This window comes from Xiphophorus maculatus, chromosome 10, assembly GCF_002775205.1.
Source record: "Xiphophorus maculatus strain JP 163 A chromosome 10, X_maculatus-5.0-male, whole genome shotgun sequence".
Taxonomy (NCBI): Eukaryota; Metazoa; Chordata; class Actinopteri; order Cyprinodontiformes; family Poeciliidae; genus Xiphophorus; species Xiphophorus maculatus.
This window is the reverse complement of record NC_036452.1, coordinates 16,572,383-16,588,471: the sequence shown is the minus strand read 5'-3', so window position 1 is coordinate 16,588,471 and position 16,089 is coordinate 16,572,383. Positions and strand designations below refer to the sequence as shown.

General features: G+C 38.3%; 1 protein-coding gene across 1 annotated transcript; it reads left to right on the top strand.

Moving 5' to 3' along the window:
* The first annotated feature begins 305 nt into the window (after nt 1-305).
* On the top strand, nt 306-15,434 carry LOC102228377 (zinc finger protein 595-like). Its single transcript, XM_023341225.1, has 5 exons — nt 306-629; nt 6,307-7,760; nt 9,685-9,691; nt 9,782-9,916; nt 13,664-15,434. Exons 1-5 carry the CDS (start codon nt 509-511, stop codon nt 14,953-14,955), a joined length of 3,009 nt encoding a protein of 1,002 aa, XP_023196993.1. The 5' UTR covers nt 306-508; the 3' UTR covers nt 14,956-15,434.
* The last annotated feature ends 655 nt before the right edge of the window (nt 15,435-16,089 follow it).

The window sequence follows — 16,089 nt, the reverse complement described above, 5'->3', positions numbered from 1 at the left end:
TATATAAAAATCTTTTAACCCTGTTTAAATGCCGCTCTGTGCTACGTTTCAATGCATAAACAGGGCACCGTTTCCCCTCCCAATATGGCTGACACGACGACGTGTCATTGCAGTGAGATGAAAGGATTGAGGGGTCGCGCGTTTTGTTTCGAAACTCATTGATTATAAGTATATCATTTACGCATTAACATAATAAGGCAACATTTTGAGAAAAGGGAAACTCACGGTGTATGTGAAAACCATGAAGAATATGGTTACTATAGTGACGGAGAATAAAGGCGTCTGTGCAGGTGCCTGTTTAAAACAAATGAACCGTTAAGAAATATTTATCAAAAAGTTATTTAAAGGGACTGAAGGAACGCTACCATGTATATTAGGCCCATAAAGTAAATCTGACGCTTTCATCTGACTGAATGGTGAGCGGGTATTGTTGGCATCGATTCGGTTCTGTGTTCGGAGGAGGCCCAGTTCGACAAGCTCAACGCCAGTTAGAACAAAAAAAAACACAATGAAGGAAGTGGAATGTGCTCATCAGAACAGATCTGAAAGTCTGCCTTTAGAGGACCAAGTGCAGAAGAAATACCACGGCGTCCATCAGCAGCAGGATGTTGGTAGAAATCAAACGGCTGGTAAGAAGAAGCTCTGATTTAGTGCTGTTAGCTAGCTGTAGCTCTCCCCTCCTGTGCTGGAGCAGATAAAAGCCCAATCTGTGTTTTTGTACATTTGAAATCGAGTCATTTTCTTTCCTTCCAAATGGTTTTTGCAGCCTAATCGATTTGCATTTATTATAACTACGAAGACATAAGATATTTTGCCGCAATCTAACGTTTGTAAATTGTAGCCGAAACTGACGTGAAAATAGATGAACGTGGTTAATAACATCTTTAAGGCTTCAACTGCCTATTGAAGGACTAAAAGTGCACAGTTCTAAGCTATTAATTGTATTGTTAAAGTAGTCTTCAGTCACTAGCATACTCATACTGATCAAAGCACTGGTAAAACAAGAATGCAAAACTGTATGAGTTTAAATGAACATTTGCCAATTAATCAAATACCTTTAAAGAAAGCATAAAATAAATATTAATGAAAATCACTTTATGAGCTCCAGAGTCTTCTATCTGATTAGAAGTAACGCCTGCTTGTCTTTTTCCATTAAATTATGAAGCATTTAAAAGTGCTAGGCTATCAACTCAAGACTTGGTTTTGGCAGTATCAACTGTCATGGCATTGCATTTTTTTTATTTTATTTATTTATTTATTTATTGGAAAACAGTTTCAGTTGCTGTCCTGGATGTCCAGATGTAATGATGCATGACTTATAAAACAAAATACCAATGTTAAAATATGAAATATGATTTCACAAACATGATGCCCAAAACTCAAGTTGATCATCTGCATAGAATAGATAATCAACTCACCCAAGAGCAGACAAGCTGTATAAGGGAAGAATTACTTTCGGGATGTTATTTCTAAAATAACATAAAATGAATGGTTTCATGCTCTCAGCACAAATTATTAAATAGCAAACTGATTCATCCTTTTAACATGACCCGATTTCAGTTAAAAACACATTGACTAAAGTTTAATTGTAGCAGATTGTAAAATTTTTGCAACCACAATCTGTGTTTATAACACCATCTCTTGGGAAAAGGATTGAATTCAGAATGGGGGGAAAACAGCAGAATATTAAACAAGGTTTTGATAATTGGCCCACCTAAAAGTTTCTGAAATATGATTATGAAAGATAAATATTATCTGTTCTAGGTTCTAAAGTGATTCAAATTTAACTTTACAAAAAGTTAAATTGCTCAAGTTAAAGTTAAACTTTACAAAAACACAAAATATCAGCTGAACTTTACAGTTCTCTCAATATGAATACAAATGTTTCAAATCTACTTTGCCCTAAGAGCTCTACAACTGTATAAACAATTCAATCCAACAGGGGGAGCTAATGAGAATATCTAAATTAACGTTAGAATTTCCAGACAATATTGTTACACACAGTGTGTTTAGGTTGGTGTATAACCCAGGGGTGCCGCCAGGAACCTTGGGACCCCTGACAAAAAATTTGATTGGACCCTCCTCCTCCCTCCGCCCCTCCCGCAACAGCGCAGCTGCTGTTAAAATTTTTGTCTTTCTGACCCATCAAAAGCGTCACAATTTTAAAGGCTTGCAACTGCCTTGCTTTCTTTGGTCCAATGCTGATAACTAGCACAATGTTTACTCCTCATGAATTTTACATGCAACAGTCCACATACAGTATGCAAGTAGGTTGCTTACATTTTTTTGTTTAGTTTTAGCTTACTAAAATGTCTCTCCCCACGAGCAACAGTAATAGGCAAAATGTACATGAAGCAATCCAGACATCTTCAAGCTGCAGTCTAGAACTTTAATAAAAAAAATGTTTTCTCCATATTTGTTAAAGCTATCACCATGTCTTATGAGACAGATAATCTGTGAAAACAATCAATCTCCTCCACCTGCTCCCTGAGCTACTATTGCTGGCTAAAGTAATGCAACATTCCTGCCAAAACAACCCATCAGAACCAGTAGGAGGGTCTTAGTGCTGTCAATCAACTTCATTCACTCACTGCTAAATGTGCTAATGGTGGAGAAACAACTTATAATTACAGGAAAATTGTTTATCTGCTGTCATTGGTAGCTATGCTAACTAGACTGAGCATTCACAACAGGCTATGCTAGCTGCAGCATAGGGATGAGCAGCCACATGAGATTGTGATTGACAGCACTAAAACTCTCCTGTCTCTCATTAGCTGTTTCTAGCACTGGGAGAAGGCAGAGGAAATAGATTTTTCACAGATTATCTCTCATACCATACTGTCACAACATAATGACAGTTTTAACAAATATGTGAAATTTATTTTTTAAAATAAAAGTTACATACTGCAGCTTTAGGAGAGGAGGGTCAGGAGGGACGTGGGTTAGAGCTGCTGCTGACTGACTCACCTGTTGTTAAGTGGTAAAAGGTTTAGGGACATGTTCAATATATGAATATGTTGGTGATTTCTTTCCTTAATTCATTAAATGCTAGTGAAATTTAGGCAAACAGTATTCTGTAGCTAAGCTAACTATGCTGAATGGTTGATAATCTCACACAGTCTACCCACTTATCTCGGAGAAAAACTGGGTTATAAATTGACACTCTTGCCTTTTTCTCTCTCTCGCTCTCTCTCTATTTTTTTTTTTTTTTTGAAAATCTGATTTTATTATTTTTCTTAGCAGCATAGTAACAGCCACAGTCTTTCTTGTCTTCCACTGACTGCTGCTGAACACGTCACCATCAAGAGCTCCAAGCAGGAACGAACCATTTCTTGCAGATCCAGGGGGGTTCTGGGAAAATATGGATGTGTGTTTTTTGGTCTGGGAGTGGGAACATAAATTTTTTTTTACTGCTAAAAACAATCTTCAAAAAACACAATATGATTAATTTTGTAATTGACAGGGCCCCAATTTCTTTTATTTATTTCTATGAACAAAAAATAAATAAATAAATCCTGGAGGGCCCCTTGTCGATCAGGGGCCCTTAGAATTGTCATAACTTTCCCCCCCTATACGGTGCCCCTGGTATAACCCATACCAGTTTATATCAAATCATGTTTTGTTAAACAAGGATGAAGTAGGACTGAGAGAAAATATAAACTAAAGACAGAAACTTGTTGATTTAAAGAGGGTTTACTTTCTTTTTACCTTGACTGTATATCGACTGTTTTACTTTTTTGATCGTTATTCCTTTATTTTATTGGACACGGCTTCTCTTCGTATTTTCTCTGAGAGCCACTTCTTTGGGTTTTCAGCCTTTATCCAAAGATGAAAACACAAGTTTGTGAAACCTAGAGTCCAAATAAGCTACAATGAAGTTTTGTTTGCAGGATCATTTTGTAGGTTTTCTCAACCTCCCACCTTTGTGAGAAGCTGCAGAACATTGGTCAATGGCAGGAGTTTCTCTGGACCTCCTCAATCCTTTAATGAATGGCGGTAGAGAAAAGAGGCTCAAACATGACGCCCTTTTCCCCAGCAACATATTGAAATAGTTTAAGAGCTTGCTGGAGATCCCCTTGTTCAGCTTTGAGGTCAAGGAATGCTGTGAGCTGGGTAACCTCTGGGTCAGACAGGCACACTGCAACAGGCAACATCTGCTCCAGCAGGAAACTGATTGTGTAATAGGAGCGAGTGTCTTCACCTCGCACTATCATCTTGAAGCAGTTTGTGTTCAACATGGCCCATTTGTTTTGCTTCTTTAGTCTTTATTTTTTTATTTGAAATTTATCTGGTCATCTAGGTAAAGTTTTCAAATTAGCTTGTAGCTGCAGTGTTAATCAAATGTGGCTCCAGAATGTTAAACAAAACTTTATTTAAATATTTTGCCACTGGAATGTTAAATGTCTCTAACTTCACAAGGTGAGTTTTAGCAGATTATTAAAATTTTTTTTTTTACAAATACTCAATCACTGGGCTTATTAATAAGCTATGAAACCTTGCATAAGCTATGTCCTTTTTATGCAGGACATAGAAAGGACCTGTTAATTGCAACCCAGCTTGAAATACTTAAAATCGTCTTTAAGTGTTTAAAGAATGTCCAGTCTTTAAACACTTTAACTGCAAGGCCTGTCTGAGTTCTGAAGCAAATCTAGACTTTTCTTTATTAAAATCAGTGGAGCCATGGCGTCGATGAAATTTATTTTAGACAAATTGCTCAAAATATCCAGGGACTATAGATGAAAAGTGTCTGAGTTTCTTTGTTTAAGGGGTGCTTTTATTTTCCAAAACTTACATTTGCCCTGATAGCTAGGTATTATTTTCTTTAGCATATAATAATAATAATAATAATTAATAATAATAATTTAATAATTATTAATTTAATGCCCTGCGACAGACTGGCGACCTGTCCAGGGTGAACCCCGCCTCCCGCCTGGAACGTAGCTGGAGATAGGCACCAGCAACCCTCCCGACCCCATTAGGGACAAAGGGTGAACAGAAAATGGATGGATGGATGGATGGATGGATGGATGGATGGATGGAATTTAATAATAGTAATTCATGCTTTGCCCTTGAAATAAAACCTTTAGCTCTGACAGGTTTTGTTTTTCCTAATTTGAAACTAATACCAAAACATCAGTATTATTCTTTTCTTCTTTCTGAAATGAATTACAAAACAGGTGAGATTGGCAATGTAAGGATGATATGAACTCCTATATATGATATGAACTCCTATATATGATATGAACTCCTATATATGATATGAACTCCTATAGTCATTATTAGTGTGAGCTGTTATTTTCTCATTTTGTCCAATATTTTAATTCAGTTCATCATTGAAACATTAAATGCCTTAACAGGAATGCAAATTAGGGATGATGAATTAATGAATAACTTTATATTATTAACTAATTAATTTAAATGATAAGTGGCAATGTTTTTGTTTTTTTTAAACTACGTTTTCTCTTCTGTCAACAAGGTTGGCTTTCTTTCCATAACAGGGCTCATTTTTCATAAGAAAATGTTTAGTTTTCTCACATTATTAATCATAGACATATTTAAATGTAACAACATAGGAACCTCTGTGGTTGCTGTATAGAAATACAAAAGATGAAAAGAATAATATATGTGGAACACTTCATTCAGGATGGCAGACTTTACTTCGTTGACCTCAGTGTCAACGAAGTGGAAGAAACTGCTTGAACTTATATTATATTGCTATATTGCAATATAAGTATGCTGCTAAACAGAAGTGCATAAAGTGCATTTTGAATCCCGCACCAGCATCTGGACTGTTTCACTTTCCTGTTCAGTCATGTGGCTTCAGTCATATTTGTTTCTCTTACAACTGGCTCTGTTTATGGATGACTAGCGTCGCCATCTTCTGGACGGGGGCCAAACCACAACACTAAAAGAAGGTCTAAGCCAGGAGTGGGCACTCCTGGTCCTCGAGGGCCGGTGTCCTGCAACTCTTAGATGTCTCCCTGGTCCAACACACCTGAATCCAACAGCTGAATCTCCTCCTAAGTGCAGTCAAGTTCTCCAGAGTCCTGTTAACGACCTCATTATTTGACTCAGGTGTGTTGAAGTAGAGATGCATCTAAAAGTTGCAAGACACCGGCCCTCGAGGACCAGGAGTGCCCACCCCTGGTCTAAGCGGATGTTACTAGTTAATCGATTGGAACTCATTTTAATCTAACAAACCATTAAACATTGTTTGCATCCCTACATCTAAATTGTGTACTATATTCAGCTGTAACATACAGTATGTAAAGTCACAGTTATGTAATGATTGGTTTGTGTTTTCAGAAAATCAGCATCTTTGGGGGAAGAAAAACGAGATTTCTTGGAAAGTCAGCCTGGGACAACATGATGCAATCCCTTTCTACATAAAGGAGGAAGAGGAGGAACTTTGGATCAGTCAGGAAGGAGACGAGCTGCTTGGAGGAGATGAAGCTGAATACGCAAAATTCCCAATCAATGTAATAGTGAAGAATGAAGATGACGAAGAGGAACCCGAGTCTTCACAGCTTTATCAGAGCCAAACCAACACCAGAGAGACAGAACCTTCAACCGGCAGCTCATTTAAATGGATTAAAACAGAAACTGATGGAGAGGACTGGGGCCGACTGGAACTTATCTCAAAGACCGATCCAAATAATTTCAAAATAAATAAACACAGAAGGGCTGCAGACTCCCTAGAGAATGAAGCCAGCGAAAATGAGGATAATCACTGTTATAATAACTGGCATCGACCTATAGCAGGGACTGAAAATCGATGGAAGGGAAGCCAGTTAGCTGAGGCAGGCATGAACAGCGATGCAGGCTGTAATGCTTCCAAAAAGGCCTTCAGCTGCTCTGAGTGCGGTAAACAGTTTCTGGACGAGCAGTCTCTAAGGAGACACATGAGACGCAACACAGAAAAAAATTCTTCAGACTGTTCAGTTATTCAGAAATGCTCCGCAGTGAAGAAAAATGCAGATTCACAGGCCAAAGTCCACACAGGCAAGAAAAACTTCAGCTGCGAGATATGTGGCAAAACTTTCCGAGATCATTTCAGCCTTACATCTCACATCAGAGTGCACACAGGAGAGCAGCCGTTTGGTTGTGACGTATGCGGTAAAAGATTTAAGCACCAGCATGACGTGAAGAAACACATGAGAGTCCACACAGGAGAGATGCCTTTTTGCTGCGAAGTCTGTGGAAAAAGGTTCAAGCACCAGCATAACCTGAAGACACATATGAGAATCCACACAGGGGAGAAGCCCTATGTTTGTGATATTTGTGGGAAAAGATCAAGGTTTCAGCACAACCTAAAGACGCACATGATAATTCACACAGGAGAGCGTCTGTTTGACTGTGATCTTTGCGGGAAAAAGTTCACTTGTAAGAAAAGCCTTAAGGCGCATGAGTCGGTCCACACCGGAGAAAAACCGCACAGCTGCGAGATCTGTGGTAAAAGTTACAAACGGAAAACACACCTCAGGACTCACATGACATCCCACACTGAGGAAAGGCCTTTTGGCTGTGAAGTTTGTGGCAAAAGATTTAACCGTAAGACATACCTTGAAACGCACATGGCAGTCCACACAGGCGAGAAACCTTATAGCTGCGATTTCTGTGGTAAAAGATTTACCAGAAAAACGCATTTGGATTCACACATTATAGTTCATACAGGAGAAAAACCGTTTGGCTGTGCCGTCTGTGGGCAGGAATTCACCCAACAGGGAAGTTTAGACCGGCATATGACATTACACCTAGGCTAACGAGAGTTTGTGTGAATTCAATATGTAGACTTGTAAGCTAGGTAACTGTGTCTGTAAGACTTCTCTGGTATTATATATTCTGAGCTCCAAATGGAAATTAGGCCAAATATACATCATCTTAAGATCAATAAATCCAAAAGGTTTATTGAAAATTAACTGAAAAGGTATCTAATAGACTCTTAAGAAGTGAAGTGTTATGTTGATTAGTTTGGATTTTATGTTTAGCCGGTATAGTAGTATGGGGATTTTACAGATGAATGACCAGTGGCATCACTACAAACACCTATAAGTGAGTTGATATGAATTAGTTGTTTCTCGAATTCTAACTAATTTGGGGGGAATATGTGTTTCTGTATATATTTTGGGAGAATTTGATTTTCAACTGTCAGCTTGAGTTTGAAGAGATGTTCTTCAGCTCTAAGCCTTGGGATCTGTTGACTAATTACTGCTTTGGTTAATCATGTAAGCAATTTGTGTTGCATGACAATAACAGAGTGGTTAAAAACTAAATAAATAAATACTTTCTGCAATATACATTTGTATTTGTCAACTCATTGTCTTCAACAGAAATTAGACTCTGGAATTAGGATGTGCTCCTCTATTTTTGACACAGATATTAGTTACTTTGACAGTGATATTAGGACGCAGTCTCTGTGCAATAGGTAAGAAGTAATATTTAACTCGTCTTTGTGAAAAAGTAAGACAAACTGCAACACGAATCATGGGAAGATCATTAGTTGTCATTTTATTTTAGACCAGGGGTTCTAAAACTTTATTATTAAAGGTTTGTGGTTATGGCCAAAGGCTATGAATTGTTGGTGATTACAAATTCCCTTATAATAAATGTACTTCCAATGTGAACTGAAACAAAGTGACACTTTTGGGAAGAAAATGAACTAGTTTTGTGGCAAAATCCACAATCCTTTCCAGATTTTGCAGCAAAACATAATGGAATTAGACTGTAAGCTCACCCTCTGTATGTGATCCGTGTGGTTTCCAATGAAGAGCAATACATTTTATAATGTCCGCCTTAGCACAACATGTGATAAATAAAGAAGTATTTATTCCTACATACTTCTTTTTTTGGGAATAAAGAAGCATTGGATACAAAGCTACTTATATACTGAGTTTTGTTGTTATTTCGTAGAAATCGGCTTCCGCTTTGATCACCAAATGTTGGTCAGGCAGATTTTTTGGATCGTAATTGATGATCCAAAAAATGTGTGAAGCATCCGGGGGGAGTCAATATTTTTATAAGCACTGTGTATAGAAGAGAAAGAGAAGAGAAGAGAGTATAACGGCATATTAAGGCCACTGTGGATACAAAAAAGGAGTACGTTTCTGCCAAAACAACTCAAATTGTGAAAATAATCTCAGAAATTTTCTAGAAAAAATAAGGACATTTCTGAGTTTGAAAAGTGTAAAAAATTTTTACTTTTGAAACTCAGGAATATCCAAGATTTTTCTAGAAATTTTCTGAGATTAATATCAGAATTTCCTCATTTTCTGCCAGGAATGCACTCTTTTATTATTATTTTTTTCTGTTTACAGTGACCGTAATACACGAACGTATTAGGTCCATTTTGAAAGAATTATTATAGGAGGAAAAAACCCTGAAACGACCACTGACAGATACCTAAAGTGGCTGATATGAGCAAATCAAACTTGCGCTGAATTGGTTGTGTATCTTGCCACTCATAATATGGTGGAGGCGCAGACGTGTCGTTTGCAATAAGCCAATGCGGTGACTGGGAGACGGAGAAGAATGTGATTGCCATGGTGACACGAGAAAAAAGTTGCCTGGATGGGTGCCTGTTCAAAAAAACAGAACAATTAAACAATTATCCATCATATATTAAAAACAACGTTTGATGGAACCGTGTCTGTTGGTGTTTAAATCGGTCTCCTGCACAACTTCCAGAGGTTCAGTCTGACCGAAACAATGTGAGCGGATGTTGTATCTGGATCGCGTCGGTGCTGGGTTCGGTGGAGGCCCGAATCGCCGAGCCTTTTGTAAGGAAAAAAAGACAGCATGAAGGAAGTGGATTATGTTAATAAGAGCAGCATTGAAAGTCTGGCGTTAGAGAACAAAGTGCGGATGAAACAGCTGGGAGATCACCAGCCGCAGGATGTTTGCAGAAACGAATCCGCAGGTAAGACGCAGCTGTTTCATCAGGAGCTTTCTGCTGTTAGCTTACAGTAGCTTTAAGGCTGTCAAACTGGAATAGAGATGCAAACAATTTATGTTGTCGCGTCAATAACCGCGTCATTCCTTTTGTTATCATGCATGATCTCAGCTGTTATTTCAGTGTAACTGGATTATCGCCATGTCTTGGATGAATGTCAAATGTTTTAGTTTACTGTTAGCTTGGCGAAGCTCTGTGGTGATCTGGTTTGGGATAAAGCTTAACTATCCAACATGTATTTTAGACCGTCTGCAAATCAGCCATTCATTTTTTACTCAGCACTATCCTAGATAATTATTTGTCTATGCATCATTTCTGGACGATGTTCTGGATTTTTCTTCTTCCAGCATTTAACAAAAAAACAACAACAAACAAACAAAAAAAAACAAACCCCTAATTAAATAGCTTTCAAATGATCTCAGTATCGTGTGTAAGTGGAAAAATAACAGTTCTTGAGTAATCATTCATGCATTGTGCACTTTTCTATTCATGGAGACTTTACGGTTAAAATAACATAATTAAGCTTTGAATGAAATGAAAGGTTCCTGTGAATCATTGTTGCTTTTCTGAGTGAAATTAAGACTTTGTGTTAATGGTATGTTTACATATTTTAGGCAGACTGTCAGGATCTCATACTGGAGCATAAGTTGGATCCATATGAAACCAGGTATTTTTATACAAAGTTTAAAAAAACAACATATAACCCAACCCTGGAACACTCCCCCACACTGACATTAAATTAGACACATATTTTGTTTATTGCGAGAAGCTTGTGAAGAACAGTTTGCTGAAATGTCAGTCCCTTCCTCTTGAACGTTTTGGAGGCAACCTTTCTCTCTCTTAGCTTCTCAGCTCCACCTAATGATTTTCTACAGGACTGAGATCAGGATGTTGTGAGCCCACTTTAAAACGTTGACTTTGTTGTCCTTGAGCCTCTTTGTAACTACATTTTCAGTATGGTTAAGGTTATTGTCCATTTGATAGATCCAATGCTGTCCAAGCTTTAAGTTACTGACTAATATCTTGAGATGTTTGTTCAATATTTCCACAAAAAAGGATGTAACATCATCCTCTTTTCTAACGATGTAATCTGTGTGATGAAGTGGACGAGTCCCTATTACTGCAAAACCCACTCACCACATGACGCCACCACCTCCTTCCACCTTCCAGTTGGGAAGTTGGTGTCCGGCTTGATTCACAAATTTTGCACTAAAACTTGTTAATCTACAAACTCAGAACGCGTCTCTATAATATTGAAGTATCAAATGTATTTATATTACAGATTCAAAAACAAATTGATTGAATTGAGTCACGTTTTCACCAAGCAAATGTAGAATAAAACAATAAACGGAATAAACGGGATAAAAGAAATATATGCCATATGTTCTGGCTACTAAAGAACCATTATGATTTAATTAATACAATATTTTATGTAGTTGAAGTTGTATGTTCGGTTTTATTTTGAAAACCGGAAGTCAAGGCGTTATCACTTCCATTTTAGCAAAGGACGTTCTGTGGATCGTCTCCACCTTTGTCTGTCGACGGAGAGCTGCCTGTAAGTTTGTAAAATGTTTAACATGTAGAAGCATGTAGTTACAATATACACCTAACTATATTCTAAGAAGTTGTTTAGGGTCATTTGAGCTGATGGAAATGTAGCTCAAATGAGCAGAATTAACATTTAGGCTAGCGGCAACATGAACAGCTTCATTTCAGCATCCTGATGTGCTGTATTTTTCTTTTGTAGTTTTACTCTGGCCAATGGTGCATTGAATAAAGTTCAGTAATGGAAGCTATTCATCATTGGGAAGGGTTATCTATCAAGCAATAACGTTGTATGGCCCGTTTAATTTTGGAAGCCGGAAGTGACGGCATTAACACTTCCTGTATATTGATGTGCTTTTATGGATTTGCAACGTTTTCGTTTGGCGGACTACAGCTTGTAAATTAGTAACATTGTTTATTTAATGTGTAACAGTACACTAACTGTACTGCAAGACGTTGTAGTTCATAGCAACTTAAATTGTTTATATGCATCTGAGGTATTAGAAGACTTAACATTTAGGCTAGCGGTAACATGCATTAGCTTCACATGTTGTTTAAGTATCCTGATATGCTGTGTTTTTCTTTTGTAGTTTTACTCTTAACTAATTGTGTATTGAATAAAATTCAGTAATGACAACTGTTCATGCTTCACCATGGGTTATGTAGCTGTCTAGCGTCCACAACATAAAAGAACAATGTATATTTTAGCTTCTTTTTGGAAACCGGAAGTTACGGTGTTAGCACGTGTATAGCAATGCCCTTGTATGCATTGTCTTCAGCCTTTTGGTTAGTTAGGTAAGTTATTTTATGTTTAGAAGCATATAGTCTACAATATACACCAAATTGTATTGTAGGAAGTAGTTTGTAATATTTGAGTTGATGTAAATGTTTATATGGGTCTTAGCTTCTACCGTATTTAGCATTTAAGCTAGCAGCAGCAAGCATTAGCTTCACATTAGGGGTGCACCGATTGCAGTTTTCTGGCCTATCGCTGATTACCAATTTTTACAAAGCCTGACCTGCTGATCCCGATTTTGGCCGATACCATTTTCATTGTATGAAATGTCGCTATATATAGCAAGAAAGTCGCTGAGTTGGTAATGGTGGAAGTTTAACTGAATTTTAATGACTCAATTGTAAATGAGCAGTGCTGATATGTGGACATTAAGCTGTTCTCTAATCAGCCACAACAAATGCTCGATCATCCCTACATTTTACGATTGATTCTCAATACTTCTACTACAGGGGTTAACTATCTTTTTCACACAAAGAGCCTTTTTGGCCCTGCCACTACAAATGAGCGCAGCAAAAAATTTGTTTATTAATATGTACTACCTAAAATGTTTATGACAACTAATAAAGTTTAACTAAGATGTATTTATATTTTAGAACAAAATGAATCCTCTACTACAAAAAAATTAGAATGTGAGCTATTTCTGTAAATATGGATAATGGAAAAAAAGAGCATAGTTTGAAGCTAGTTACTTTTAAAAGTAACTAGCTTTTTATGTTGTAGGTGTTATGTGCAGATTTTATGAGAAATCTCATAAAAAGACAATTTTCTACATTGTCCGTCATCAAAAACATTTCCTTTTTGGTTTGTTAGAGCCACAGAGGAGAGGCCAAAGAGCCACAAGTGGCTGTGGAGATGCAAGTTGCAGATGTCTAGTTTAGGAAAAACAGGCTGGTTAACCTCGAGTCCTTTTAATGGTGTGTGGATGTTATAGAGATGCCATAGATCGGATGTGGCTTGGAGGAATAAAATTTTAAAATCAATTTTTAAATGGACACGAAAGCAATGGAGAGATAGTGAACCTGGCTTTATGTGTTCATAATTCCTTGTACCAGTTAAAAGAGGAGCTGCAGGATTCTGGACTACTTGTAAATGCTGAGGGGATTTCTGATCATGACAAACATTTAGACTCTTACAATAGTTCCGGCAATAGATAGCATGAATAATCTTAAGCATTTGTTGCTTTAAATGTTCATAAAGATCTTGTTTTGGTTGTGTAATTCACCTCTGAAACACTAATCACCATGATCATTTCTTGTCTTTATTTTCTCATTCTGTTCAAAGCTTTTCTAGTGAGTTGCCTTAAAGCACTACAGGTACAATTTAAATGCTGAAATTTCATAACATTCTTATGTTTTGGTGTTTGCTATCTTCAGATGTCAACCATCATCCACTGAATAAAGAAGAGGTTCCTTGGAGCCCCAGTTTGGACGAGCAGAACCCAGACGGGCCCTTCATAAAGGAAGAACTTGAGGAAAGTTGGATAAGTCAGGAAGAAGAGCAGCTAGAGACTGAGTACATCAACTTCCCGCTTAATATTGTTGTGAAGAGTGAAGATGATAATGAAGAGGAATCAGAATACTCACAGCTTCATGAAAGTCAAACTTTAGACCCCAGAGAGGCAGAGCGTCCGACCACCAGCTCCGTCAAATGGATCAAAACCGAAACTGACGGAGATTGTGGACAACTGGAACTTGTCTGGAAGCCTGGTCCAAATAATTTCAAATTAGGTTCAGAAAGAAAGGCTGCAGAATCCTCTGAGACTGATGTCAGCGAAGATGATGGTTATGACTACTGGCAGCAACCTTTGACAGAGAAAGAAAGTGGTTGGAAGGGAGCCTGCGGAACTAATATCAAAGGTTCTGAAACAATGCCTAATCCAAATTCACAGACCAAAGTCCACACAGGAAAGAAAAACTTCAGCTGTGATGAATGTGGCAAAACATTCAGAGATCAGTTTAGTCTTAAATCTCACATCAGAGTCCACACAGGAGAGCAGCCGTTTGTTTGTGATGTTTGTGGAAAAAGATTTAAGCACCAGCACGACGTGAAGAAACATATGAGAGTCCACTCTGAGGAGCAGCCATTTGTTTGTGAAGTTTGTGGTAAAGGATTCAAGCATCAGCACAATCTGAAGACGCACATGAGAATCCACACAGGGGAGAAGCCCTATGTTTGTACTATCTGCGGTAAAACGGCAAGGCATCAGAATAACTTGCGAACGCATATGATAGTTCACGGAGGAGAACAGCCGTTTAGTTGTGATATTTGTGGTAAAAAGTTCAACCGGCAGACAAATCTTAAGGCACACAAAGTGGTCCACACCGGAGAGAAACCACATAGCTGTGAGATCTGTGGTAAAAGTTACAAACGTAGAACACACCTTAGGGGTCACATGACCACACACAGTGAGGAAAGGCCTTTTGGCTGTGAAGTTTGCGGCAAAAGATTTAACCGTAAAACATATCTTGATACACACATGGTGGTCCATACAGGCGAGAAGCCTTATAGCTGTGACTTCTGTGGGAAAAGTTTCTCCAGAAAAACTCATCTAGATTCACACATCAACGTACATATGGGGGGGCAACCTTTTGGTTGCCCTGTCTGTGGTGAAGAATTCCTCCAACAGAAAAGTTTGGACCAACACATGCCTTTACACTTCATATGATAGCGTTCCTGCTCAAGCAGTGTCTATGTTAATATAACATACACTTTATTTCTGGTTTTCTCCCAGGTACATTGATTTAACTCTGGTGTCAGTTGTTCTGACCACAAAGTAAAGAAGGGCCAAACATGCGTCATAAAACCAATAAACAAATGATTTATGGGGAATTAACTGAGTGGCTCTCTGTAGGCCTCTTTAAAAGTAACTGGCTAGATGTCCACCTTCTTTTCAAAGGCTTGACAAAGCTTATTTAAGAAACAGAAAACAAGAATGCAAATAAATTTCCCACAAGATTTCAATAATTTACTTGGATGTGTGCTCTTCTAAGTGACCTGGTGCCATAGGGGGTTGTAAGGGCCGACATTTGATGGCTAAACAACAAAACTGAGCTAAGCTAGGCTTAGGGCAGGGGTGGGCAATCCTGGTCCTCGAGGGCCGGTGTCCTGCAACTCTTAGATGTCTCCCTGGTCCAACACATTGAATCCAACAGCTGAATCACCTCCTCAGTGCAGTCAAGTTCTCCAGAGTCCTGCTAGTGACCTCATTATTTGACCCAGGTGTGTTGAAGTAGAGATACATCTAAAAGTTGCAGGAGGCCGGCCCTCGAGGCCTGGAGTTGCCCACCCCTGGCTTAGGGTTACTATTTTGCTTTCGTAGCTGAACAACTTTGGATAGATTGCGACGTGGATTCTGAATGGCCTTCCAACAGAGAAAGACATTCCTCCTACAAGATGTTCATCCACATTTGTGTGAGCCAGCACATGACTTTGAAAGTCCATGAGCCATTGTGGACAATAACATGGCTCCAGAACCTGAATTATTGTGCATGCTTGCCAACTATAAACAATGTGATCTGCTGCTTTGTCCTGAGATATAAGATATGACAGCTGTGCTGACTACATCTAAATCCCCCTATTAATATACAGCAATATACACTACTTATATGCACATAATTAAATGTCTTTGATGCATATGGAAGCAGACTTAATACTCTGACTCATTTGCTACAATGAATTGTTCCTTGAATCCTGTTTCATGTGCAGTCATGGTGGGGTTAGCAGGTTCCAAAACGGGTCCCAACAGGACTTGTAGCTGCCATTTTGAAAACTTTTTTGGACACCCCAGTCTGCCCTAGTC

Excerpts from the sequence above, each read along its gene's own strand:
- LOC102228377 (XM_023341225.1), top strand. The coding sequence starts at position 509 with ATGAAGGAAGTGGAATGTGCTCATCAGAACAGATCTGAAAGTCTGCCT. Across the intron at positions 630-6,306 it reads TGGTAGAAATCAAACGGCTG|AAAATCAGCATCTTTGGGGG; the intron begins GTAAGAAGAAGC and ends TTGTGTTTTCAG. Across the intron at positions 9,917-13,663 it reads TTGCAGAAACGAATCCGCAG|ATGTCAACCATCATCCACTG; the intron begins GTAAGACGCAGC and ends TGCTATCTTCAG.